General features: G+C 47.2%; 1 protein-coding gene across 1 annotated transcript in view; it reads right to left on the reverse strand.

Annotated features, from left to right (window-relative positions):
- SYN3 (synapsin III) overlaps positions 1 to 26,752 on the reverse strand; it is a 494,630-nt gene that overhangs the window by 83,249 nt on the left and 384,629 nt on the right. The window contains exon 6 of the mRNA XM_033234030.1: positions 2,472 to 2,534. Coding sequence (XP_033089921.1) covers positions 2,472 to 2,534 — 63 coding nt within the window. The remainder of the gene's footprint in view (positions 1 to 2,471; positions 2,535 to 26,752) is intronic.

Consider the following 26,752-nt stretch of genomic DNA (forward strand, 5'->3'; position numbering starts at 1 on the left):
AGAAGTAGGACAGGGGGGCTCCTGCGTACCGGGTGCCACTCAGGGCCCTGGGATGCAGCAGTGGAAAAACAGGCAGAACTTCCTGCCCTCAAGTTGTGTACTTTCTAGAGAGATATATTCTGAAGGGAGGACTCTTTTTAAAAGGTAGTTATTAGAATTATCGTTTGACTGATGAGGGAAACAGGAGAAGTTAGATGGTAACTCGCTCAAGTTTATGCAGATGTCCAAGCTGTGGGCCATGCCCTGACCTGCCGGATCCATTCCCTTTTTTTTTTTTTTTCCTTTTTTTTTTTTTTTTTGAGATGGAGTTTCACTCTTGTTGCCCAGGTTGGAGTGCAATGAATGGCATGATCTCAGCTCACCGCAACCTCTGCCTCTCGGGTTCAAGAGATTCTCCTGCTGCAGCTTCCCGAGTAGCTGGGGTCACACGCATGTGCCACCATGCCCGGCTAATTTTTGTATTTTTAGTAGAGTCAGGGTTTTTCCATGTTGGTCAGGCTGGTCTCTAACTCCTGACATCAGGTGATCCGCCGTCTTTGGCCTCCCGAAGTTCTGGGATTACAGGCGTGAGCCACCATGCCCGGCTGACCCATTCCTTTTTAGACTGCCTGAAGGGAATGGAGTTTAGGCATACAGAAGGCATAGCAGGGTGGGGACGACTGTAGGTGTGAGGTGAAGAATTATTCATGTCTGGGTGGGCCTACTCAAAGCAAGGTGTCTACTTGGCCCCACATTGTTTAGCTCCAGCTGTACTTTATCTAGGATCCACTGTGTTAGGCACTGTGTCTGGGCTCAAGTCCCCTCCAATGTGAGTGGCAGGTACTGAGATCCACATGTTCCTACTTGCTTCTGAGCCAGAGGCTTGAGAGGCAAACTGTGGGAGACCCAGTGCCCCCTTTCCTATGGGACTCTGATGCATATGGTTTGACTGGGGCTAAACCATCTCCACATCCCATTGTTGAGGCCAAGCACATTGATCCAAACAAGGTTCCATGGGATTAGATACAGAGGTGCTGGACAAAAAGAAGGTCTTTATCCTTTAGAGATGGTGAGCTTAGGGTCCAGGTTGGGTGGCTCACAGCCATTTAGACCATCTGAAGAAAATGCCAAGTAGAGATGAACAGAGCCAAGAGATAAAGAGGGAGATCAGGCTCTATTTCATTTGAACTCCTGGATCCAGCTCTGCTCGAATCTACCAAGAACTATCTCAGATATCCTAATATCTTGAACGTTTTGGCACTTGCAACTGAAACAGTCTGACCAATACAGTTTGTCAGGATGTTATGTGTGACTGTGTGAAATATAGTATATTATCGACTTTTGCACTTAACTGACTCTGGTGGCTTCTTCCATGGAGCCAGATGTGTTTGTCATTTTCTAGGTGTCAATCCTACAGTGATTGATACGGTTTGGATTTGGATCTCCACGCAAATCTCATGTCAAATTATAATCCCCATTGCTGGAAGAGGGGCCTGTTGGGAGGTGATTAGATCATGGGGGCGGATTTTCCCCTTGCTGTTCTTGTAACAGTGAGTTCTCATGAGATCTGGTTGTTCAAAAGTGTGTAGCACTTTTAAACAGTGTGTAACTGGGTGTGGTAGCTCAGGCCTGTAATCCCAACACTTTGGGAGGCCATGACGGGTGGATCACTTGAGGTCAGGAGTTTGAGACCAACCTGGCCAACATGATGAAACCCAGTCTCTACTAAAAATACAAAAATTAGCCAGGTGTGGTGGCATGCACCTGTAGTCCCAGCTACTCGGGAGGCTGAGGCATGAGAATCACTTTAACCTGGGAGGTGGAGGTGGCAGTGAGGTGAGATCAAGCTACTGCACTCCAGCCTAGGTGACAGAGTGAGGCTCTGTCTCAAAAACAAAATAAAATGTGTAGCACCTCCCCCTTCTCTCTCTTTCTCCTGCTCCAGCTATGTAAGACAGGCCTGCTTCCCTTTTGCCTTCTGCCACAATTGTAAGTTTCCTGAGGCCTCCCCAGCCATGCTTCCTGTACAGCCTGTGGAACCATGAGCCAATTAAACCTCTTTTCTTTAAAATTACCCAGTTTCAGGTATTTCTTTATAGCAGTGTGAGAACGGACTAATACAGTAATAAAGAGGTAAGACATGTGCTTACAACAAGGCTGTGGAGATGATGGCAACAACCCCCCACAAAAGAATTACAGTCAATAAAATGCTCTACATCCCTTTCTCTTCAGTCGCAATCACAGAGAATGATTAGTTAGCAATTCCAGGTAGGGTTTGGCGAGGATGGACCGAACTGGAGAGATGTTCTGTGCACCAGGAGCTCCGAGGAAGGTGGGCTGGGAGGGGAGGGAGATGTACCGTGGATTCTTTTTAACACTCTGTTCTGGGTGCCTGTGCTAAGGGGTTGATGGGGGACAGAGGGAGAAAGGAACAGGTAGTCTGGGGAATCTCTAGCTGTGTCCACTGTGAGTAGAAGGGCTGTTTCTCATACCTTTCCCATTCCAGCGTGGGCATGTCCCAGCTTGACCACCACCGGGAAGTGTGGGGCTGTGACCTGAAAGAGACAAGAAGAAGTCACTCTTAGCATCTCAGAGCATTGCCACCAAGGCTCTGGGCGCTGTTTGTTCCATAAAAATATCCATTCATCTGATATGGTCGGGAATCCGCACAAGAATGCTTTGACAGATGGTCACCCTGCCATGGCCCAGACACTCTCAGTGTCAGTGCTTTTGGCTTCCAAAGGAAGCTCTGAGCTCTTAAGACCAGCTTATCTGGGGCACCCACCAAGCTGCAGACAATGGAGTAGGACAAACCGACTGGTTTCCAATCTTGGCTTTACCGCTATGCAACTTCAGGCAAGTCACTGCACTGACCCGTGCCTCTGTTTCCTCATTTGTTAAATGAAGATCATAATAATAGTATCCCATGGGGTTGCTGGGAAGATTGAGTTATTACATGTGTGGCACTCAGTGAATGGCAGCTTAATGATTCCTAGCATAGTCCTGTCTTACATTATTATTATTATTATTATTTTTTGAGATGAAGTGTTGCTCTTGTTGCCCAGGCTGGAGTGCAATGGCGCGATCTCGGCTCACTGCAACCTCCGCCTCCAGGGTTCAAGCGATTCTCCTGCCTCAGCCTCCCAAGTAACTTGGATTACAGGCACCTGCCACCATGCCCGGCTAATTTTTGTATTTTTAGTAGAGATGGGGTTTCACCATGTTGGCCAGGCTGGTCTCGAACTCCTGACCTCAAGTGTTTCGCCCGCCTTGGCCTCCCAAAGTGCTGGGATTACAGGCGTGAGCCACTGCACCAGGCCCATTATTCTTTCAAATAACACTTCAACCACCTGAAAACTTTCATTACTTCCCCTAAGCCTCCCCAGGCCACCATACGAGGCTGCTTAACCATAGTGGCCATGCCTGCCTGTGGCACAAGCATTTATTGACTGCACCATGTAGGCTCCGTGCTGAGCAACTTCTCTGTGTCACATCCCTTAGGGAGCCACACTTGAGGACAGCATCCTTGCCTGGTGGGTTCCCTGCTGCACCCCCAGCTCCTAGAACACGGCCTGATCCAAGGAAGGTGCTCGATACTGAATCTGTCCTTCAATCAGGCCTCTTAGCAAGACGTAGGAGGCGTGCACGCTTCTCCCTCCGACACAAGTGAGACAGTTGGGCTGGGAGGGTTGTGTACTTCCCACAGCCACCATCACTTAACCAGGGAGCCAGGAAGCCAGGACTCAGGTCTGAGCTTTACTTTCCCCCTTTCATGTTGTTCGTACATTTTTTGAGAGTGTTTTCTCATTTCTAGAAGTACATTTTGCATTGCTTGAGGCCAAAGGTTATCCCTCCCAGTTATGTACTAATAACATCACTTCCTTCCAAGTGGACCATTCCTAGCCGGGGCCATCCTGACCCCCTCTCCTTGGCTGTCCGTGGGCAGCACTGTCTGTCCTCTTACACTGTGGGCACTGAAGGAACCCAGCCTTGTTCTCTTGCTGTCTCCCGCCTGGTCTGTCCTGTAGTAGCTGCTGAGCCTCTGCAGAAGGCCACCCGTGCATCACGCAGCCATTCTGTAGCCTTCGTCTCATTTTACCCCCCACACTGGCCTCAAGAGGCAACCACGGAAAGTATTTTAATCACCATTTTACAGATAAGAAAATCGAGACTCAAGTCAGTTGCTGGGAAGGGGTGGAGCTGGGACTTGAACTTGGGTCTGTCAGACTCCCAGCTTGGTGTGAACAGTTCCCTTTTAAGTCTAGCACTAGAGAGGCCTGCAGTAGACTTTAAATACTTTTTTTTTTTTTTTTTTTGAGACAGAGTCTCACTCTGTCATCCAGGCTGAATGCAGTGGCACGATCTTGGCCCACTGCAATCTCTGCCTCCTGGGTTCAAGCAATTCTCCTGCCTCAGCCTCCCGATTAGTAGGAATTACAGGCATGTGCCACCACGCCTGACTAATTTTTGTATTTTTTTTATTATTTTTTATTTATTTATTTATTTATTTTATTATACTTTAAGTTCTAGGGTACATGTGCATAACGTGCAGGTTTGTTACATATGTATACTTATGCCATGTTGGTGTGCTGCACCCATCAACTCGTCAGCACCCATCAATTCATCATTTATATCATGTATAACTCCCCAGTGCAATCCCTCCCTCCTCCCCCCTCCCCATGATAGGCCCCAGTGTGTGATGTTCCCCTTCCCGAGTCCAAGTGATCTCATTGTTCAGTTCCCACCTATGAGTGAGAACATGTGGTGTTTGGTTTTCTGTTCTTGTGATAGTTTGCTAAGAATGATGGTTTCCAGCTGCATCCATGTCCCTACAAAGGACGCAAACTCATCCTTTTTTATGGCTGCATAGTATTCCATGGTGTATATGTGCCACATTTTCTTAATCCAGTCTGTCACAGATGGACATTTGGGTTGATTCCAAGTCTTTGCTATTGTGAATAGTGCCGCAATAAACATACGTGTGCATGTGTCTTTGTAGTAGAATAATTTATAATCCTTTGGTATATACCCAGTAGTGGGATGGCTGGGTCATATGGTACATTTAGTTCTAGATCCTTGAGGAATTGCCATACTGTTTTCCATAATGGTTGGACTAGTTTACAATCCCACCAACAGTGTAAAAGTGTTCCTATTTCTCCACATCCTCTCCAACACCTGTTGTTTCCTGACTTCTTAATGATTGCCATTCTAACTGGTGTGAGATGGCATCTCACTGTGGTTTTGATTTGCATCTCTCCGATGGCGAGTGATGATGAGCATTTTTTCATGTGTCTGTTGGCTGTATGAATGTCTTCTTTTGAGAAATGTCTGTTCATATCTTTTCCCCACTTTTTGATGGGGTTGTTTGTTTTTTTCTTGTATACTTGTTTGAGTTCTTTGTAGATTCTGGATATTAGCCCTTTGTCAGATGAGTAGGTTGCAAAAATTTTCTCCCATTCTGTAGGTTGCCTGTTCACTCTGATGGTAGTTTCTTTTGCTGTGCAAAAGCATTTTTGTATTTTTAGTAGAGACAGGGTTTTGCCATGTTGGTCAGGCTGATCTTGAACTCCTGACCTCAGGTGATCCACCTGCCTCACCCTCCCAAAGTGCTGGGATTCCAGCCCCAGAAGCGCCTGTGCCCGGCCATAATTTTTTTTTTCTTGATTTCAGGCTAAAACTTACCATACCCTGGTGTCTATGGTGAATACATACATGTTAAAAAAACAGCAACATTTGATTTTGATTCCAAAAGCAGTAAGTACTCACTATAAAAACTTTGGAAAATAGTCCCAGCTACTCAGGAGGCTGAGGCAGGAGAATGGCACGAACCCGGGAAGCGGAGCTTGCAGTGAGCCGAGATCGCGCCACTGCACTCCAGCCTGGGAGAGAGAGTGAGACTCTGTCTCAAAAAAAAAAAAAAAAAAAAAAAATTGGAAAATAAGATAAGATTAATTGAAAGAACCTCATTAATTACCTTATTGATTGATATAGACATCAATTACCTTAAGTATAAAGAAGTCAATAAAAATCATCCTCAGACTTCTAACAGTTTTGGTTTATCATCTGCTGCTCTTTAAAAAAAAAATCTATATTTAAGTTTCCCTTGATTTGTTCTGTTTTTACAAAATTGGGAGTATAGTGGATATCCAATCTTGTTTCCTGCTCTTTCCACTTAATATTATGTGATGAGAATACTCCTGGTGGTTATTACTTGTTAACTTAATAATAATTATGAAATATTTCACATATGGAAAAAGCCTTAAACATCAATACTATGGACATCAGCTTGCTTAAGAAATAAAACATTGCCTAGACAGTTGAAGCCCTTGATTTACTTCTTTATTTTGAGACAGAGTCTCGCTCTGTCGCCCAGGCTGGAGTGCAGTGGCCGGATCTCGGCTCACTGCAAGCTCCGCCTCCCGGGTTCATGCCATTCTTCCGCCTCAGCCTCCCGGGTAGCTGGGACTACAGGTGCCCGTCACCACGCCTAGCTAATTTTTTGTATTTTTAGTAGAGACACAATTTCACCCTATTAGCCAGGATGGTCTCAATCTCCTGACCTTGTGATCCACCCGCCTCGGCCTCCCAAAGTGCTGGGATTCCAGGCGTGAGCCGCTGCGCCCGGCCCCACCCTGATGTACTTCTTTCTGATCACACTCTCATACATCCCATCCCAGAGGTAACCATTATATAAATTCCATGTTTATTATTTTCTTGCATTTATTTGTAATTCTACTAGTACATATGATTCCCAAGCAATATATATTAGACAATTTTAAACTTTCTATAAGGTTGGGGGCAGTGGTGTATGCCTGTAATGCCAGCACTTTGGGAGGCTGAGGTGGGAGGATTACTTGAGACAAAGAGTTCAAGACCAGTCTGGGCAACATAGTGAGACTCCCATCTCTACAAAAAATAAAAAACAATTAGCTAAGCATGATGGTACACACTTGTAGTCCCAGCTACTAGGGAAGCTGAGACAGGAGAATGACTTGAGCCCAGAAGTTGGAGGCTGCAGTGAGCTATGACTGTGCCACTGCACTCCAGCCTGGGTGACAGAGTGAGCCCCTGTCTGAAAAACAAACAAACAAACAAAAAAACCAACTCACAAACCTTTATAGAAGTAGTATAAGAAATACTCTTGGCCGGGCGTGGTGGCTCATGCCTGTAATCCCAGCACTTTGGGAGGCTGAGGCAGGCAGATCACGAGGTCAGGAGTTCGAGACCATCCTGGCTAACACGGTGAAACCTCATCTCTACTAAAAGTACAAAAGATTAGCCGGGTGTGGTGATGGGCGCCTGTAGTCCCAGCTACTAGGGAGGCTGAGGCAGCAGAATGGTGTGAACCCAGCAGGCGGAGCTTGCACTGAGCTGAGATCTGAGATCGCACCACTGCACTCCAGCCTGGGCGACAGAGCGAGACCTCGTCTCAAAAAAAAAAAAGAAAGAAAGAAAGAAAGAAATACTCTTATACAACTTTTTTTGTGCACATAATGTTTGTAAGATTCATGTACCTTGATATGTATAACTCTGATTCATCTTCATTGCTGCATAGTATTCCATTTCATGATTACATCACCACTTTCCATTTCTTGCTGATGAACATTTAGGTGGTTTCTATTTTTCCAGTTATAAACAATATTACTACAAACATTCTTTTTTTTTTTTTTTCACCAAAGGACTTTTGTTACCTGGCTGAATCATCACACCCAGCCAACCTATGCAGACCTTAGGCACCTCCAGCAGTCCAGGGACTGCCTGGATCACTAAGGGAGCTTCACTTTCATCTCATTTTAACGTGGAGTTTGAGGTGAGGGGAAATGGGTTTTCTCTCTCTTCCCTTTTGTTCCCTCAAGTCTGATCATACGCTACCTTGGTGAGAACTGGAAAGGGCACGGTTGCGGGAGTGCCAGCAGCTCTGCCATTTACTCCCGGTTTCATCTCAGATTAGATATTTAACCTCTCTGAGCCTCAGTTTTCTAATCTGCAAAATGGGGATGATCACGTCTAACTCACAGGACTTTCTGGGCAAGCAGAAATAAGGAATGTAACACTGCTTAGCACCAAATGGTGCTGAAACCTAAAGTGTAAAGTAGAAGTGAGGGGAGGAAGGAATTGACTCTGGCTTTGTGGGGGTCAGGGGAGAGGTAAAGGAAGACTAGATGATTAAGGAAGGAGAGAGAAGGCTCTGGCCTGGCAGCATCTGCTGACAACGGAGGGAATGAAATGAAATCAAACAAAGGAAAACCAGGAGATCACAGCAGAGCACAGAATCAAAGGGTGACAATAGGTTGGCGCTTTCAATGTGAAAGAACCTGATCAATACCTTATGGAACCCTCATGTTACGGTGTTGTGGTAGGTAAAATTCTAGGAATAGCCTCGAAGATATCACCCTGTGACCACTGGTGCTTGTGAGTGTGATGAGACTGTCATATCATGTTATGTTATATGGCACAGGAGACCTTAAAATAAGGATGGGCCTCATCTGATCACACGAGCCTTTGAAAGCAAATAACTTTCTCAGGCCGGTGGCAGAAGAGGAAGTCAGAGCGGTTGAAATCATGTAAAAGACTCAGTATACCATTGCTGCTTTGAGATGAATGGGGACCATGTGTTTAGGCGTGTGGACAGTCTACAGGAGCTGAAGGTGGCCCCTGGCTGAGAGCCAGTAGGAAAATGGGGACCTCACACCCATGGTCACAAAAAACGGAATCCTTCCAGTAATAAGAATGACCTTGGAGGAGAATCGAGCTCCAGAGGAGAATGCATCCTGATTTCAGCGTTGTGGGAGCCTGAGCAGAGAACCCCGTTGTACCATCCGGACTTCCAACCTACAGGACTGTGAGATAATAAGGCGGGAGGGGGAGGGGAGCGGTTCTTTTAATCTGCTAAGTTTGCAGTGATTTATTAGGGCAGCAACAGAAAACAAATACACGTCTTGATAGAAACCACAGCCCAAAGAGGGAGGAGATTGTTTTTCAAGGCACACGAAGGCAGAACCGGAAGTCAAGTTTATGTGTCTTGACTCTCCGTCAAGCACTCTCTGTATTAAGGCACACTTTTCTGGGAATCACATGCATATCTGAGGTGTAATAAATGCTTTCCCCCCCTATGATAGTGGTCAATAAAATAATATCAAATCAATTCTGTGGGCACGACTGAATGAGAACTATGTGACTTGTTCTGTGTCTTGTGCTGGTTGGGGCACACCGAAGGTTGAGACAAGATTTCTGCCCTCAAAGGGTTTACTATCTGCTTGGACCCATGGGCTGTACAATGAAAAATCAGAGTGAGGCAGCATGGCAGGAAGGCGTGGGGTAGGTTGCGGTCATGTGCAAGTCTCCAGAGCAGAGGTCCCAACATTTTTGGCACCAGGGACCAGTGTGTCCCCATGCCCGGCTAATTTTTGTATTTTCAGTAGAGACAGGTTTTCACCATGTTGGCCAGGCTGGTCTCGAACTCCTGACCTCAAGTAATCCTCCCGCCTCAATCTAGAAAAATCTTAGAATGTTTAAGTAAGATATTTCACAGAAAACATTTCAGAATTCATCCAAAGCAATGGATTTTCCTGATACTAGGGGAAAATTTCCTTTGCCATTTTTTACTTTGACTTGTTGGAAACAGCATTCTTTTTAGAACCACATATGGGCCAGCGAGACTCCGGGCTAGTGCTGCAGACACAGAAGAGGTAATTTGGGGCCAGATTATTGGGGGCCTTTGAAACCAAAGAGGGGAGTTCAGGTTGCTTGGATGGACAGTGGGGAAGCAGGATAGTTCTGGAACCAGGGAGTGACCTGCCAGCTATGGGCAGGATGGATTTGTGCTAGGGGTGACTGAAGGGCCAGGGGTCAGTTTGGAATTGATTGTAAAGACACTAAATACCACCGGTTGCGCTTGGACTGGGAAGAGATGGTAGAGGGAGTGGGAGCACTCCCGGAGTTTTTCTTTTCTTTTTTTGTGATACTGCTTTATTGAAATAATAGTATTAAAATGACCATAGAAATTCAAGACAAAAATTGTCTACAATCTCATCATTTAACCAAATCAGTGTTTGTATTAGTCCACGTTATCTTGTAATTTTTATAGGTCCAATAAAACCCCCAGGATACTTTATAACAATATTCAAGGTAAAATTTTGCATCTATCTTCTCACTTAATATTATTCCATAAGTGTTTTCTTATTTTTGCTACAGATATTTTTATTTTCTTTTATCTTCCCCCACTCCCCTTCTCCAGACCAGGTAACTAATCTCACCTCCCCAGTGTGGCTGGGATGTAGTCCTCCCCATCTCTCACCACGTGCAATCTTTGCAAACATGTATGCACGGATATGGCTGAGGCTGTCTATATTTTTGAAAATAGTTCTTATCTCTTAACATCACACCATATACACCCCTCCTACCATGTCAATAAAGATAGTCCTATCCCGATAGATTTTGTTTTTGTTTTTGTCTCGTTTGTTTGTTTTTTGAGACAGAGTCTCGATCTGTCACCAGGCTGGAAGTGCAGTGGTGCGATCTCAGCTCACTGCAACCTCCAACTCCCTGGTTCAAGCGATTCTCCTGCCTCAGCCTCCTGAGTGGCTGAGATTACAGGCACCCACCACCATGCCAAGGTAATTTTTTTTGCATTTTTAGTAGAGATGGGGTTTCACCGTGTTGGCCAGGATGGTCTTGATCTCCTGACCTTGTGATCTGCTTGCCTCGGCCTCCCAAAGTGCTGGGATTACAGGCGTGAGCCACCATGCCTGGCCAATCCTGATAGTTTTAAGAATAGCTGCACCATCTACACATGTACACATGCACTGGTTTCCTATTAATAGACATTTGTGTTATTCTCTCTCTCTCTCTCTCTCTCTCTCTCTCTCTCTCCTCTCTCTCTCTCTCTGCTACTATAAACAAGAGCTCATTAAATGTTTTTGTACACATGTCCTTATGAGCTAGTGTTTTAACTCCTCCAGGCCAGGCCAGGAGATTTTTAAAGGAAGAACAAGTAGAATTTGCAGACATTCTTTTTTTTTTTTTTTTTTGATGGAGTCTCACTCTGTCACCCAGGCTGCGGTTTCTAAAGTCAGTTGTTAGAGCTCAAGAAATGAAAGTGGATGCCACGGCATTGCGTACGGGGTGAATCACCCACCAGATTACCTCCAGGCTAAAATGACTATATTTACTCTCATGTAAGGGCCAGGAATGGGACCAGGCACTTTATGGATGGTAGCATCCTTTCCCTCCCCCATGTTATACATAAGAAAACACAGTGCTGGCCAGGCGCGGTGGCTCACGCCTGTAATTCCAGCAGTTTGGGAGGCCGAGGCGGGCGATCACAAGGTCAGGAGATCAAGATCATCCTGGTTAACACGGTGAAACCTCGTCTCTGCTAAAAATACAAAAAAATAAAAAAACAGCCGGGCGAGGTGGCGGGCGCCTGTAGTTCCAGCTACTCAGGAGGCTGAGGCAGGAGAATGGCGTGAACCCGGGAGGCAGAGCTTGCAGTGAGCCAAGATTGCGCCACTGCACTCCAGCCTGGGCAACAGAGCAAGACTTGAAAGAAAGAAAGAGAGAGAGAGAGAGAGAAAGAGAGAAAGGGAGAAAGGGAGAAAGGGAGAAAGGGAGAAAGGAAGAAAACACAGCCTTTTGCCTGAAGTCAGACAGTGAAGATGGTGCTGCTGCCCTGCTGTCCTCCTGCCACCCCCCACTTCCCAAGCTGTTCAAATGGGTGTCGAAGGCCATTCCCACTTCTACCCCTTTGCAACATGCCAGCCCCTCCCCAAACACAGACAGGTCACAGAGGACAAAAAACATCTTGCCGGCTATTTTCTCTCTTCCCTTCCCAACAATAGCTTTATTTAGTTCCCCTGGGGATGCTGAGGTCTGCATCAGCCTCTCACAGGCTCCCTGTCCCGCTCACATGCCCTGGGCAGCCCAGAGTGAAGCACTGCCCAGTGGCGTAAGAGGCCTGACATCCTGTCAGAAGGGCAGACCGATTTTGGAAAACAGAGATCCCCACCCAGATAAGGGCTTTATTCAAAAGAACCCAAAGAAACCAAAATAAGTGGGGGTAGCCCAGTGCCCATGCTGGGTGTTCCCTTGGGACGATAGAGACGGGAGTGGAAGCCCAGGGCAGCCTTGTCACAGCCGCATCCTCAAGCCACAGAGTCAGAGAACCAGGACTTTGGAGTGACCCGTGCAGCCTCCCACCAAAGGAGGCAACTCCTCCTATGTTCTTGACTCGAGATTTACATAGGCAGAGTCTGGTCCTATGCAAGTGATGGGAAAATCAAGATCGAGAAGAATCTGGAGGAGGAAATTAAGGACTGAGGTCTGGGAAGACTTCCAGGAGGACCTGGCCTCCATTTCCTGCCTCCAAGGCTCTGCCTGATCCAGCTCTCTCCCATGCCTTCTGTTTCATCTCCTGTGTCTCCCTCCTCTTCCTCAGCCCAACTCCTACCTCCCAGTTACGTTCCAGCCCACTGGCCTTTCAGTTCTTTACTGAATGTGCCGCACTCCCTCCGGCCACAGTCTTTGCATATGCTGTTCCCCTTTTCCCTGAGAGACCCTTCCTCACTGTCTTTTCTAGGCCAGTCTCGTCTCATACTCATGTCTCCAATGAAATTCTGTCGCCCTCCCTGGCCACTGGTCTCCAGTAGGTGCTTCCTGTTATCTTCTCTATCTCACTCTGAGAGTTCTCTTTTCCTAGCTCTAGACACCATTTAGAATTATACGTTCATCTTTTTTTCAACTGTCTTGTTTCTCCACTCCCCATAGGTGATCTGAGGACAGGAACCTTTGCTGTTTTGTTTACCACTACATCTCTCGACTCTCCACAAGGCCCAGCACACAGTAAGCGTGTTTGTTGAATGGCTGTTAGACAAAGTCTTCCATGACACGTGGGAAAAGTCATATGCAAACAGGCAGAGTCAGGAGGAATGTGGGGGCAAAGAGTGGGTAAGGTTGATATGAGTGGAAGGTTTGTTCCGGATGCAGCTGGAATTAGGGTGGACAGATCAGGAATGGCACGCTTGTGAGGTGCCTGGCACCAGAGGTAGGAGTTTGAACTGTGTTTCATGGATATCAGGCAACCGTCGAGGGTTTGGATGCAGTGGGGTAGACACCTGTAGAGCAGGCTTTAGGAAGAGTTCTCGGGAGGCTGCAGAAACAACAGCTCATATCTCTTGAGCCCTTAGTGTGTGCCAGGCATGGGGCTAAGCACTTTACATATATCGCCCCACGTAAGCCTCTTGACACTTCTTCTATGACGTAGCTCCTGTCTTTATTCCATTTTACATATATGGAAATAAAGGCAAAGAGAGGTGAAGTTTATGGCCTAAGATCACTCAGCAAGAAAGTGGAGGAGCTAGGATTCAGCCAGACCCGCCTGCCCCTGCTCCCTCCCGCATGATACCTCCTTTGGACTACTATGATCATCTAGCACTTCCCCTGCACCCAGAACTGGAGCACGTGGGTGGAGGCCAGCAGACCTGTTAGGACAAGACTGGCTGCTGTCATCACCGGGCAGGGCAGGGCAAGGTGGCAGCAGCATGAACAGTGGTAGAAGGACACCAGTTCACTTCTGGCTCCCACATTTACAGCTGTGAGCCCTTGGACAAGTCACTGACCACTCTGTGACTCAGTTTCCTCATGCCCCAAATAGGAAGATCACTTGAATCCCACCAGATTGATGGCAGGAATGGACATTATGATAGATTTTGGTCACTGAGGAGTGGGTCACTGGACGGTTGTTGCTAGTGGAGAGGCGCAAATGAACTTAGAGGATGCCCAGGGCCTGGCCTGGCGTAGGATGGCAGTCTGTCCTTGCTTTCATCTCTTCTGCATCTATGATCTCAGGGGCACGGCAGCAAGGGTGGGCCGGGGGACGTCAAATGCTGATCTGTTATTCCTTGGAAGCAGGAAGGGAAGGAAGCCTGAGGCCCAGCTTGTGAGCAGGGAGCACATTACGAAGCCTTTGACAGAAATGGGGCAGTCCGGAAATGGGGTTTGTGGTAGACATTTAAAACAGACTCATGCAACAGAGAGCACAGGGGCATCCCCACAGCTGCTTCATAAAGCTTAACCTCGGTGTGTAGCATCTGACAGACTCTCCTTGGAATTTTAAGCACGGCACATAGAGACACTCCCTTCAGGAGAAGGAGCACAGATAAGATGACCTTTGCATCTCTTCTGTAATTCTGCCATGTTGTGACAAATCTACCTAGAGGAGTGAAACGTGGAAATGCAAATATGTTAAGACAAAACTTCATGGCTTACAGGGCTCTGTGTGGTCTGACCCCTGCCTTCTGCTCCAAACCCATCTTACCCACACTCCCCGCATCAGCCTCTCTGTCCAAGGCTCACTGGCTTTCTCCCCAGCCCGGATACTTAATGCTGTCCCCTCTGGCCACAGGGCCTTTGCATATGCTGTTTTTAATTGCCTGCAGCGAAGTCCCTCCATGCTTCTCTTCATTCAGCCAACTCTTCTGCATGCTTCAGAAGTCAGTTCCAATGTCACCTCCCCAAGCAGCTGGCTTGCATCTCACGGCCTACTCATCTCTTCTTCTTTCTTAGCCATTTTAAATGGATCTGCGTGATTGTTGAGGAATGTCTGACTCCACGAGAAGGGTGGGGCAGTGTCTGTGGCTACTCAACATTGAACCCTCAGGCCTCTCCTGAATGACAAACCTGCCTCCTGACCCCGGCCACCAGGTGCTGCTGCAGATCTTGCAACTCAACATTTCCAAACAACTGCATGAATTCCCATAAAAAATGTTCTCTTCTCTTCCTGTACCCCAACCTTAGTAAACGCTGCCACCACCCACCCAGGTGCCCAAGATAGAGATCCTGCCTGCCTTCTTCCTGCCTTCTTCATCCTTATACCTGTCCTGACCCCGGTCAGGCACACAGGAGGGCCCAGGAGATGTTTGCAGAGTGAGGTCTGTGGTCTCCCTGCCCAGCCCGGACCTCTCTGGTCTTCAAATCCCACCTCTGAGCTCCCTGCATCACCTCATTCCACCTTTAGTGTGTCTTAGAAAAATACCAGTAGCATATTCAGAAAAATGAAATGAAACCTGCCCTACCAAAAAACAAATATTCCATTCTCTTACATTTCCTGTTTCCCTGAGAAACGGAATAGTCAAAAATAAACAAACTGATAGGATGGCAGTATTTGTCTGCTTTTCTTGTTCTTGCCTGTGTGATGTTTATAGCATAGAACAGGCTCAGTCTCCCACGAGGATCCTCCTGGGTGACACTCACCATGCAGACAACATCCCCAGCAAACTGTGGCTCTGGGGAGGGTCTGAGTGACCTTAAATGACTGGGAAGCGAAGACCACCCTAAGCCCCATGGATACACGAGCCGCAGGATGGCAAACCCTTGGGGCTTGCTGCTATAATTTATTTTTTTTGACAGTCTCTTTCCAGCTGCATCTGTAGATAGGGAAAAGCACCTCTTTCAAGTCAGATGACCCTTTTAAAAAATTATTTATTTTTGAGATGGAGTTTCGTTCTGTCACCCAGGCTGGTGTGATCTCGGCTCATTGCAACCTCCATCTCCTGGGTTCAAGCGATTCCCCCACCTCAGCTTCCCGAGTAGCTGGGATTACAGGCACGTGCCACCACGCCCAGCTAATTTTTTTGTATTTTTAGTAGAGGTGGGGTTTTGCCATATTGGCCAGAGTGGTCTCGAACTCCTGACCTCAAATGATCCACCCGCTTTGGCTTCCCAAAGTGTTGGGATTACAGGCACGAGCCACTGCGCCCAGCCCAAGTCAGATGATCCTTAATATGGGAATTACTGTTCTGCTTAGTTACTTCAGAAAATAGTTAAATAACAATTACTTCAGTATCCACATTTCTTTGCTTCAGTTGATGTTCACACATATAATGTCTTAAGATTAAAGATAAATGTAAGCTTTTGTTTAAAAGTACTGTTGTCTTGGTATTGCATAGAAGAAATACTTGTTTGCTTGGGGCTGTAGGCAAACGCATTTCTTCTGGTTCCGAGAAACTATTTGTGCAGTGCCATGAAATTAGCTGGAAGAGAGAAGGTAGGCTTTGAAGCCAGGCGGACTTGCGTTTGAATATCGTTAGTGTCAGTTCCTATGGGGATACCCCTGGCAAGTTTCTTAGCCTTTCTAGTCTCAGCTGCTTTATCTATAAATGGGAATAAGCACACCCGAGACCGAGGTTTTTGTGAAGATTTGAGTTTCCATGTAAAATACGTGTTATAGTATCTGGATCCTAGCCAGAAATTCTTTGGGGATAATTTAAACTGACACGCAGTTAAAATCAGTACAACTCCCCCTCCTTCAAATGGGTAATTGATACAGCGATGGCCATTGCTCTTTTTTTCTTCTCTTTTTAAAGTTTTCCTTTTTGTACTATTTATTATAAAAATATCTGCTTTGAAATTATTTTTAAAGTTATTAAATTGGGCCGGGCGCGGTGGCTCACGCCTGTAATCCCAGCACTTTGGGAGGCCAAGGCAGGTGGATCACGAGGTCAGGAGATCGAGACCACGCTGGCTAACATGGTGAAACCCTGTCTCTACTAAAAATACAAAAAATAATTAGCCGGGCGTGGTGGCGGGCGCCTGTAGTCCCAGCTACTCTGGAGGCTGAGGCAGAAGAATGGTGTGAACCTGGGCGGCAGAGCTTTCAGTGAGCCGAGATCGCGCCACTGCGCTCCAGCCTGGGTGACAGAGCGAGACTCTGTCTCAATAAATAAATAAATAAATAAATAAATAAATAAATAAATAAATGTTATCGTTAAATTGAATAACGAATTTATCTGATATTCCTTACATAAATAATGATTCTATGTATTTATTTACCTGTGCAGAAATATACTTAAACTCTAGTGATGACACCCTGCCTGGTGTTTTGTTTTGTTTTTTAAGAGACAGGGTCTTTCTCTGTTGCCCAGGCTGGAGTACAATGGCGTGATCATAGTTCACTGTAATCTCAAACTCCTGTACTCAAGTAATTCTTCTGCCTCAGCCTCTCCAGTAGCTGGGACTACAAGCATGTGCCACCATGCCCAGCTAATTTAAAAAAAAAAAAAAAAGAAAGAAATATGTGTTTTGAGGAGACAGGGTCTTGCTTTGTGGCCCAGGCTGGCCTCAAACGCCGAGGCTTAAGTAACCTTCCCACCTCAGCCTCTCAAAGTATTGGGATTACAGGTGTAGCCGCTGCACTTGACCTCTGCCTGGTTTTTATCCTATAAATCTTGCATAACCTTTTTATGTAACTCAGTGAAATCTGACCCACTATAGCTGCAGAGATGGTGCCTGAATTTTTAAACTGTTTAAAGCTGTTATTTTACAACTTTGTTGAGACACAATTCACATACCATAAGATTCACCCTTTTAGAAATGTAAAGGAAACTAGTCATAAAAGAATGTACAATTCAGGCCAGGTGTGGTGGCTCATGCCTGTAATCCCAGCACTTTGGGAGGCCGAGGCAGGCAGATCACAAGGTCAGGAGTTCGAGACCAGCTTGGGCAATATGGTGAAACCCGGTCTCTACTAAAAATACAAAAATTAGCCAGGTGTGTTGGCAGGCGCCTGTAATCCCAGCGACTCTGGAGACTGAGGCAGGAGAATCACTTGAACCCGGGAGGTGGAGGCTGCAGTGAGCCGAGATCACGCCACTGCACTCCAGCCTGGGTGACAGATTGAGATTCTGTTCCCCACCACAACCCACCTACCTCCAAAAAAAAGAAATGTACAATTCAGTACTTGTAGGTTATTCACAGAGTTGTGCAGCCATCAACACAACCTAATTTTGGAACATTTTCATCACTCAAAAAGAAACCTGGTGCATAGTACCAGTCATTCCCCATTTCTCTGGAGCCCCTTCCAGCCTCTGATGACCAATGCTCTACTTTCTATCTCTACCGAGTTCCCTATTCTGGACATTTCAGACACATGGACTCACACAATATGTGGCCTTTTGTGACTAGTTTCCTTCACTTTGTGTGTGTGTGTGCGCGTGTTTTTTTTTGACGGAATTTCATTCTTGTTGCCCAGGTTGGAGCGCAGTGGCACAATCTTGGCTCACTGCAACCTCTGCCTCCCGGGTTCAAGCGATTTTCCTGCCTCAGCCTCCCAAGTAGCTGGGATTACAGATGCCTGCCACCACGCCTGGCTAATTTTGTATTTTTAGTAGAGACGGGGTTCCTCCATGTTGGTCAGGCTGGTCTCGAACTCCCAACCTCAGGTGGTCCGCCCTCCTCGGCCTCCCAAAGTGCTGGGATTACAGGCGTGAGCCACTGTGCCCAGCCACTTTGTGTGTTTTCAAGGTTCATCCATGTTGTAGCATTTACCAGTGCTTCATTCCTTTTTATTGCCACACAGTATTCTGTTGTATGGATGGTGTCTGATGTTTAAATATATTTTAGAATGACCTGGATATGTATTTCCAGTGATTGCAGACCATGAAGGCAAATAAATGTCTAGCAAATCTCAGATATATGGGTAATACTTTGGCCATGCCCTGGATCAGAAATGATTTCTATACCTAACTGGGCATCTCATGAATTTTTAACATTTGGGAAGAAGGAGGATTTTTACAGGTGAACCAGGGTCTTGCATCCCATGTGAAACCTTTTCTGTCTCATCTGCTGTTGTATCTTCGGCCATTTGAGAGCAGAGGGCTTGAGCTAGAGTTGTTTCTTTTTTTGGGGACGGAGTCTCGCCCTGTTGCCCAGGCTGGAGTGCGATGGCACGATCTCGGCTCACTGCAACCTCTGCCCCCCGGGTTCAAATGATTCTCCTGCCTCAGTCCCCCGAGTAGCTAGGATTACAGTAGCGCACTACCATGCCTGGCTAATTTTTGTACTTTTAGTAGAGATGGGGATTCACTATGTTGGCCAGGCTGGTCTCGAACTCCTGACCTCGTGATCTGCCTGCCTCGGCCTCCCAAAGTGCTGAGATTACAGGTGTGAGCCACCACACCCGGCCGAGCTGGATCTTTTGTACAATTATTGGGGTGAGCAAGATCTCTGCTTCTGGCTTATTCTTACTCACTTTGTCATCCCATGAGTAAGGTGATAAAGAGAAGGGCTAAGAAGGAAGAATGTTCAGGGTGCTGTGACATGGTAAGAAACATGCATTTAGTCTGCGCTTCCAGTTCCTAAGACAGAGCTCCTAAAAGCCTTGTAATTTCCTGAGTGACAGGGGTACTGGGAGCATCTTTTGTTCTAATGAGGCCACTCTTGTTGGGCTCCTGGATAGCTTCAGGATGGGGGCTGGTCACCAGATAGAGGCTTGAATCTTTCAGTCCCACCCTTCATCCTCTGGGAAGGAGAGAAGGGATAGAGATTGAGTTAATAATGGTTCATGCCTATGTGATGAGGCTTCCATAAAAATCCCTCAACTACGGAACTGGAGAGCTTCTGGGTTGCTGAAAACCTCCATGCGCTAGGTGGGTGGTGTGCCCCAACTCCGTGGTGACAGAAGCTCCTGTCCTTGGGACCCTTCTGGATTTTGCCCTATGTTCCTCTTTATCTGACTGTTCTTTATATCCTTTCTAATATCTCTTATAAAACGCAATAAATATAAGTGTCTCCTGAATTATGCGAGCAGTTATAGCAAATTATCAAATATGAGTAGGGAGTTGTGGAAACTCCAACTTGTAGCCAAGTCAGATAGAAGTGTGGGCACCCTGGGCATCCAAATTTGCAGCTGGCATCTGAAGTGGGAGACAGTCTTGTGGGGCTGAGCCCTTAACCTGAGGGATCTGTGCTAACTGCAATTAGTTAGTGTCAGAATTGAATTCAATTGCAGGACACCCAGATGGTATCCATAGAGAACTGGATAATCACTTGGTATGGAAAACCCACACATTTAGTGTCAGAAGTGCTGCGAGTAGAAAAACAGTTTCGCTTTGGGGCTAAAGAAGAAAGTACAGAGAAATATTGGAGGCCAAGCATGGTGGCTCATGCCCAAAATCCCAACATTTTGGGAGGTCAAGGCAGGAGGATTGCTTATGGTCAAAAGTTAAAGACCAGCCTGGGCAACATAGTAAGACCTTGTCTCTACAAAAGAAAAAAAATTAGCCAGGTATGGTGGCACATGCCTGTAGCCCCAGCCACTTGGGAGGCTGAGGTGGGAGAATCACTTGAGCCCACGAATTGGAGGCTGCAGTGAGCAGTTGCACCACTGAACTCCAGCCTGGGTGACAAAGTGAGATCCTGTGTCCTAAATAAATAAATAAATGATACGGTTTGGCTCTGTGTCCTCACCCAAATCTCATGTTGAATTGTAATTCCCAATGTTGGGAGGAGAGACCTGGTGGGAGGTGATTGGATCACGGGGGCAGGTTTCTCCCTTGTTGTTCTCGTGATAGTGAGGGAGTTCTCACGAGAGCTGATGGTTTAAAAGTGTATGGCACTTCCTCTTCTCTCTCTCTCTCCCGCCGCCATGTGCAAATATGCCTGCTTCCCCTTCACCCTTCCAACATGATTGTAAGTTTCCTGAGGCCTCCCAGCCATACCTCCTGTACAGCCTGCGGAACTGTGAGTCAATGAAGCCTCTTTTTTTAAAAAAATAAATTACCCAGTCTCAGGTAGTCCTTTATAGTGATGTGAGAATGAACTAATACAATACAATAAATAAAATAATAAATACATAAATAAATATTGGTATGGGACACCATGAGCAGGGTAGGAGAGAGAATTATCTCTAGTCCTCCCTCCTCCTTACAAGACCATTGCCTTCTCCCTTCTGAAAATGACCTTCATTTTTCAAGTGCTCTTATGCCATGGCTAACTTTGAAGCCATTCAGAGGGGAAGCTTTGAGGCCTGGAGTTAATCCTACCAACAAGGAAAGCTAAAGTTGGGTTTGCCCTGATATATTTATTTCCATGTTTATTTGAGTTTCGTGAGGGCAAGGATAGCGTTCATTTGGTTCATTGGTTGCCCAGCATGGAGTAGGTGCTCTGTAAGGATTCGTTGACGGGATTCATTGAAGGAATGTAGGCACACAGATTGCCGAGAGCTCTGTAAACGTCACGTGCTGTTGTTGTTACCACCATCATTATTACGTATTGACTGAACTACTTCTAGAGTAGTTCCGTCCCTCTCCCCTGTATCAAACCCTCTGCCATTCCAGGTGACTGGTGCTCTCTTGGTGTCTTTGCTGTAATTCAGCCCTGCCTAGGGTGCACCATGCTTTCTTTAGCCTCTCCTTCACCCCTCCTTCCATCTACGGAAGAAGCTGCAGAACACAGTGAGCACTTAAAACTATAGGCTTTAAAGCCAGACCACCTGGGCTTGAATCTCAGCTCTACCACTGCTGAGCTGTGTGTCCTCGCGCAAGTTGCTTCACTTCTCTGTGCTTCAAGTTCTGCATTTATGAATAGGGCTAAAAGTAGGATGTTCCACAGAGATTGTCTCAGGGTTTAAATGAGTTAAACTACACAGAGCACTCAGCTGGGCATACAGGGAGTGCTGGCTTTTGGTATTACTACTGTTAACCCAACTGCATTCCTGCAACTGCTGTTCTGTCTCACTCCATTGCTCTCAGCTTTCCAAAGTGACATCTGACAGGAGGAATCGGGGCTTCTGTGGTGGAGGCTGGCTGGCAGGGATTTAATGGGCTACCTGTGTGCCATGTATCTGCAGCAGATGGATGTATGTGGGTAACAGGGAAGGCAGCCCAGAGATACCGACTCTGAGCCCAAAGAGAGAGATGGACAAGGGTCACTCCAGCTCCTTCCTGGGCCTGGGGTCAGGCAGCTCTGTATGGACTCACTGGAGGGATTTGATGACCCTTTGAGGGTTATTTCAGCTGCCAAGACTCCCTGTCTTCTTCATTACACTATATTGGGGTCTCCCCTTGAGTGGACAGGGGGATGAACCCTGTCTGACCAGAGGTGGGGACGTGGGGACTCACAGGTCCACCAGAGCAGCAGAGTGCCTTCATCACACAGAGGAGGAAACTGAGGCCTGGGAAGCAGAGACCATGGGCAGGTCCCATTTCTAGTAACCATCCTTCAATCTCCACTTCATTCTGCATTTGTAGTTATTATTAACGAGATACAAAAGGCAGAAGGCATTGCCTCAACTTTATCAATAAGGAAACTCAATAAGGAAACTGAGGTTCAAGGTTATCAAATGAAACTATGAAACCTGAGCCTTAAAACTCAAGAGTGGGGCCCCCTCCTCCGAATCCAGAAGTAGTTTTGTTCCATCCCGGGTCTTCTTCTGCACTGGAAAAAGAATGTTATGAAGCACGTACTGTGCTGGGCCCATGGAAGCAGCCCCTGACTCCGAGGGACATTTTATTCCGCAAATTCCAGACAAATGTTCAAAAACATGCTGCCAGTGGGGAAGAAGGGTTGGAAGCTAAAGGATTACCCCCACCGTGGTTGGGGGCCGACAGTGGTGGACACTCTGCTAAGTGCTGATGTGCATTTAACTCCTTTGATCCTTGTAAGAACCCTTTGAAAGCTACAGATGGGGGGCCATGTGCGGGTGGTTCACGCCTGTAATCCCAGCACTTTGGGAGCCTGAAGCGGGTGGATCACCTAAGGTCAGGGGTTCAAAACCAGCCTGGCTAACATGGTGAAAGCCCGCCTCTACTAAAAATACAAAAATTAGCCAGGCGTGGTGGCAGGAGCCTGAATTCCCAGCGGGAGGCTGAGGCATGAGTATCACTTGAACCTGAGAGGCGGAGGTTACAGTGAGCTGAGATCGCGCCACTGCACTCCAGCCTGGGTGACAGAGCGAGACTCCGTCTCAAAAAAAAAAAAAAAAACCCAGAAAACTACAGATGGGGAAATGGATTCAGGGAGGGGACAACAGGGGTACAGGGTCACAGTAATTAGCAGGGCTCTGCTCCATCCAGCTCTGCCTCATTCTGGAGGAGGTGGGAAAAGTCACCAGGTGGGAACACCACTGCTCTCAGCTTAGGGAGTGGGCTTTGAGGGAATGCACGCTCTAATAAGGGAATCATACTTGTTCTAAGAGGCTGGCCATGAAGCAGTTTTAAACGCACCCTAGTGTGTGAAACATCACTGCGGTGTTCGGCGAGATATAACACAGGCCTCTTTTTCCCAACTGTCTGCAGGGAGTAGAGATTTGGGAAGAGGAGGGCTGTTTTGGGGCTCGTTCGCAGCATGGCTGGGCCAGGGGAGGTCTTCCTGGGAAAAGGGGCCTCCAGGTAGGACAGGGACAGCTTCTCAGCTGCAAAGTGGAGGGAACGCAACGGGGACGCAGTCTCCCTCACTTCGGCGAGTGAATGTGTGGGAATGGATTGGCTGAAAGCCAAGCTGCAAGACCTTCCTGGGTCACAACTGGCCTGGCACATGGAGCCTTCCCAGGCACCTGAGGTTCCCAGGGAATTCGGAATGCCAGGAGTTCCCTGCAAGCTGCGAGGAGAGAGGGGCACTCCCTCGGACCCAGCCAGGAGCCAGAGTGACAGCGCTGAGTTTCTGTGTAGGAAACTCAGGGAAGGGTGCAGAGTTCACAGGGCCTGCTCTCCTGCATGAGGGCAGGAGGTGAGGGGCAGCAGGAGCCTTGAGGTGGCGAGCTGGTCCATGGTCCTTTACCGCAGGCTCAGCGGCCCAGGACCAACCAGGAAACCTTCAGTGTCTCTCACAGAGGGGAAGACGACCAGGGTCCAAACACAACTGGGGCCTTGTGCCGAGGGCGAGACATGTCTCTGGCTCAGAGGCCCCTTTAAGGGAGGAGTCGTTGCTGACACCCGGTGATAGAAGCCACAGTTGTTCAGTGTCTCCTTGCGGCAGTCGGGCCGCAGTAGTTGCACAGACACAGGGCATTGAATCCACACGAGAGGCCTGTCATAGTGCTGAGTGTAATAGCATCCCGAGTTCACAAACAAGACACCGAGACTGAATTCAATAGCTTATCCAGGCAAGGCTGAAGCCAGAATCCACGCTTGGGGACAAGACTGCCTCTCTGGGGGACACAGAAAGGACCCAGACCCTACCCTCGAAGGGTTCCCAGGCTGGCGTGGGCAGCAGATCCATAAGCAAATGATTTCAACTCAGAAATATAAACATTCAGGAGAATTACGAAGACAAAATGCTATAGAAGCAAAGAAGAGCGAGTGGTGACCTGTGGAGGATGGGAGGTTGTTTGAAGAGGTATCGTGGACATTTGCACTGGGCTTTGCTGGTCATGCAGGAGTTTGCCAAGCAGAGGAAAGGACATTGCAGGCAGAAGTGGCCACAAGGGACACAAGGCACAAAGGTGTGAAAGTGGTTGGAGGATTCAGGAAACAGGGCCAACCACAGGGGTGAAAGGTTAGTGGAAGGTACCGTGGAAGGGAAGGGCTGGCCAAGGCTTCACATTTAAGAAGGACCTCAAATAGAGATCCTTCAATGGTTTCTCCAAATGAGGGTAGACACACAGTCACTGGGCCGTGTGTGTGTGTGTGTGTGTGTGTGTGTGTGTGTGTGGATGTGGGTGTCTGTTAAAAACATTGGCTTGTTAAATGTGCACATTAAAACTGTACCACAAATCCAGTTATTCTGCCCGCAACAAACTTGGAGTCTCAACAAGAAAGAAGGACCCTCCTCATCTGTCAGAAATACATGCTGAAGTATTTTCAGATGAAAGGACATTGTGTCTTGGATTTGCTTTAAAATAATCCCGTGTGAGGTTTGGAGCGGGGGTGGGTAGGGACATGGAGGTGATGAGATTGGGCCTGTCCCGGAACTGGGCAATGGGAACACGGCGGCACCTCACATCACTGACTCTGCTTTTGCCTACATTTGAACATTTCCATAACACATTTTTTTTTTTTTTAAAGAGAGAGAGCCCCTTGTTCTGAGTCATCCCATGGAGCTCAGGATATTCAGTACAGGGAGAGAGAAGGATGAATGATGGGGAAGTGAGGTGGGACCCAGAGCTGAAAGGCAGATTTGGAGCCAAATTGTAAAAAGCCTCATAAACTATTCTGAGAAGTTTGGACTTAATCCTGCAAATAGTGGGAAGCCCAGTAAAGAATTTTTAGTAGGGGAATGACACCATTAGATTCTCATTTAAGAAAGAAACCTTCTCTGGCTGATGCCTGGAAGATGGAAGGGGTATGTGTGGGAGGCAGGGTTAGGGAGAGGAGGGGTTGGGGTCAGGGAGAGGAGGGGTTTGGGGTCAGGGAGAGAAGGGGTTTGGGGTCAGGGAGAGGAGGGGTTTGGGGTCAGGGGGAGGAGGGGTTTGGGGTCAGGAAGAGGACCTTGCCCGAGGTTGAGGAGAGTTTGTCAGCTGTGAGTCTAGGTGGGCGACCTGCATTCTCCTCTGTGCTGTTTCTGGAGCAAGACCTCTTCTATCTCTGCCTTTCTAGTAGGCACTCTACTGTGATTACTTATCACAATAAGTCATTCCTTATTGCAATACACCAATGAGGATCACTTAGTTACTCTCTCTCTCTGGCTAGACTAGGTGTAGCCACATCACGCCTATCTCAGTCCCTTCTTATCCCCAGAGGCTGGTGTGACGCCTGGTAATAAACCACTGTTAAGTGAATACAGAAACGTGTAGCACAGGGCTGTCCCTAACCACTAAATCTTTGATAATCGAATGGACAGATCCAGCACAGTGCCTGACACACAGTCGTAGAGTAGCCCCTCAATAAATGTTTGGGAGCCGAACTGAGCTCATGTGAAATTGTAGGAAACTGATGCCTGAGTGGGGCGAGGAGAGTTCAGGTCTCCCCTTAGGAAAAAGCAACTTCCTCCCAGCACAAGAGCTTCCAAAAAGGTAGTGGTTTCCAAGCTGGAAGTGGATGGGAACAAACAAACTGGGCACAAGGTTCGTCTATGAATGTGTCAGCCCTCGAAACTTACGTCTCCACGTCTCTCTTGGCTCCTTGATGAGGTGCTTCCTCCATTTCAGATGGATGGTGTTTCTTTCCCCCTTCTAAAAAAAGCTTCTAGATGCTTTTAAATTAGGCAAATGAGCAAGGGCAATGTTCATCTTCCCCCCTTTCATTCTGAAAATGTGTAGCGTGCCAAAAGGCCTTTGGACGGAATGTTCAGAGGCTGCATAATAGAACAAGAGAGGCTGCCAAGCTCCTAAATCACTAACCAGACAATCTCAGGCTCTGGGACTTAGAGACCCCTGGGACAACATCATGAGCTGAGTCCCCAACAACTGAAAAGATGGCCCACAGCCCAAGGTCTCAGCAGGAAAGGAAGCCCCTACCTTCAACAGCTGAAAGTTCAAAGTGGGCCACAGCTCCTTAAGCTCAGCTCTCTGGGAGTTGCCTGGTGATGGAGGACCTTGGAACCCCTTCTGTAAATCCTCAGGGAGTAGATCCAACGCCAACACTTCCTTTGTGAACCTCAGTTTACCCACTGGTAAAATGGGTCTAAGCTGAAGGACTACAAATGAATAGGATTCTAAATGCAGGTGTTTCTACCTGTGACCTCCTCGCCATGGAATCTGTGAGATCCAGAGCCTTAATATTGAGCGTTTGGTTGCAGGGCCAGCAGCATCAGCATCACCTGGGCTCTTATTAGAAATGCAGACTCTCAGGCCCCAGCCCAGACATGCTGCTCAGATGCTGCATTTTCACAGCATGCTTAGGTGATTCACGAACATGTTGAGGTCCGACAGCACCGGCCTACCTAACCATATGATCATGGCTAAGTCGCTTTACCACTGGATTTTAATTTATTCATTTGTAAAATAAAAGTGATTGACTTAAATGGCACATAGACCTGAACTCCTATAAAGTTAATGGCCTGTTAATAAATGCCAGCCTTTGATCCCAAAATGTACATAGGAGTTCCACCCCTATTCTGAAAT

The sequence above is a fragment of the Trachypithecus francoisi genome, unplaced genomic scaffold (genome assembly GCF_009764315.1).
Source record: "Trachypithecus francoisi isolate TF-2019V2 unplaced genomic scaffold, Tfra_2.0 Lachesis_group14, whole genome shotgun sequence".
Lineage (NCBI taxonomy): Eukaryota > Metazoa > Chordata > Mammalia > Primates > Cercopithecidae > Trachypithecus > Trachypithecus francoisi.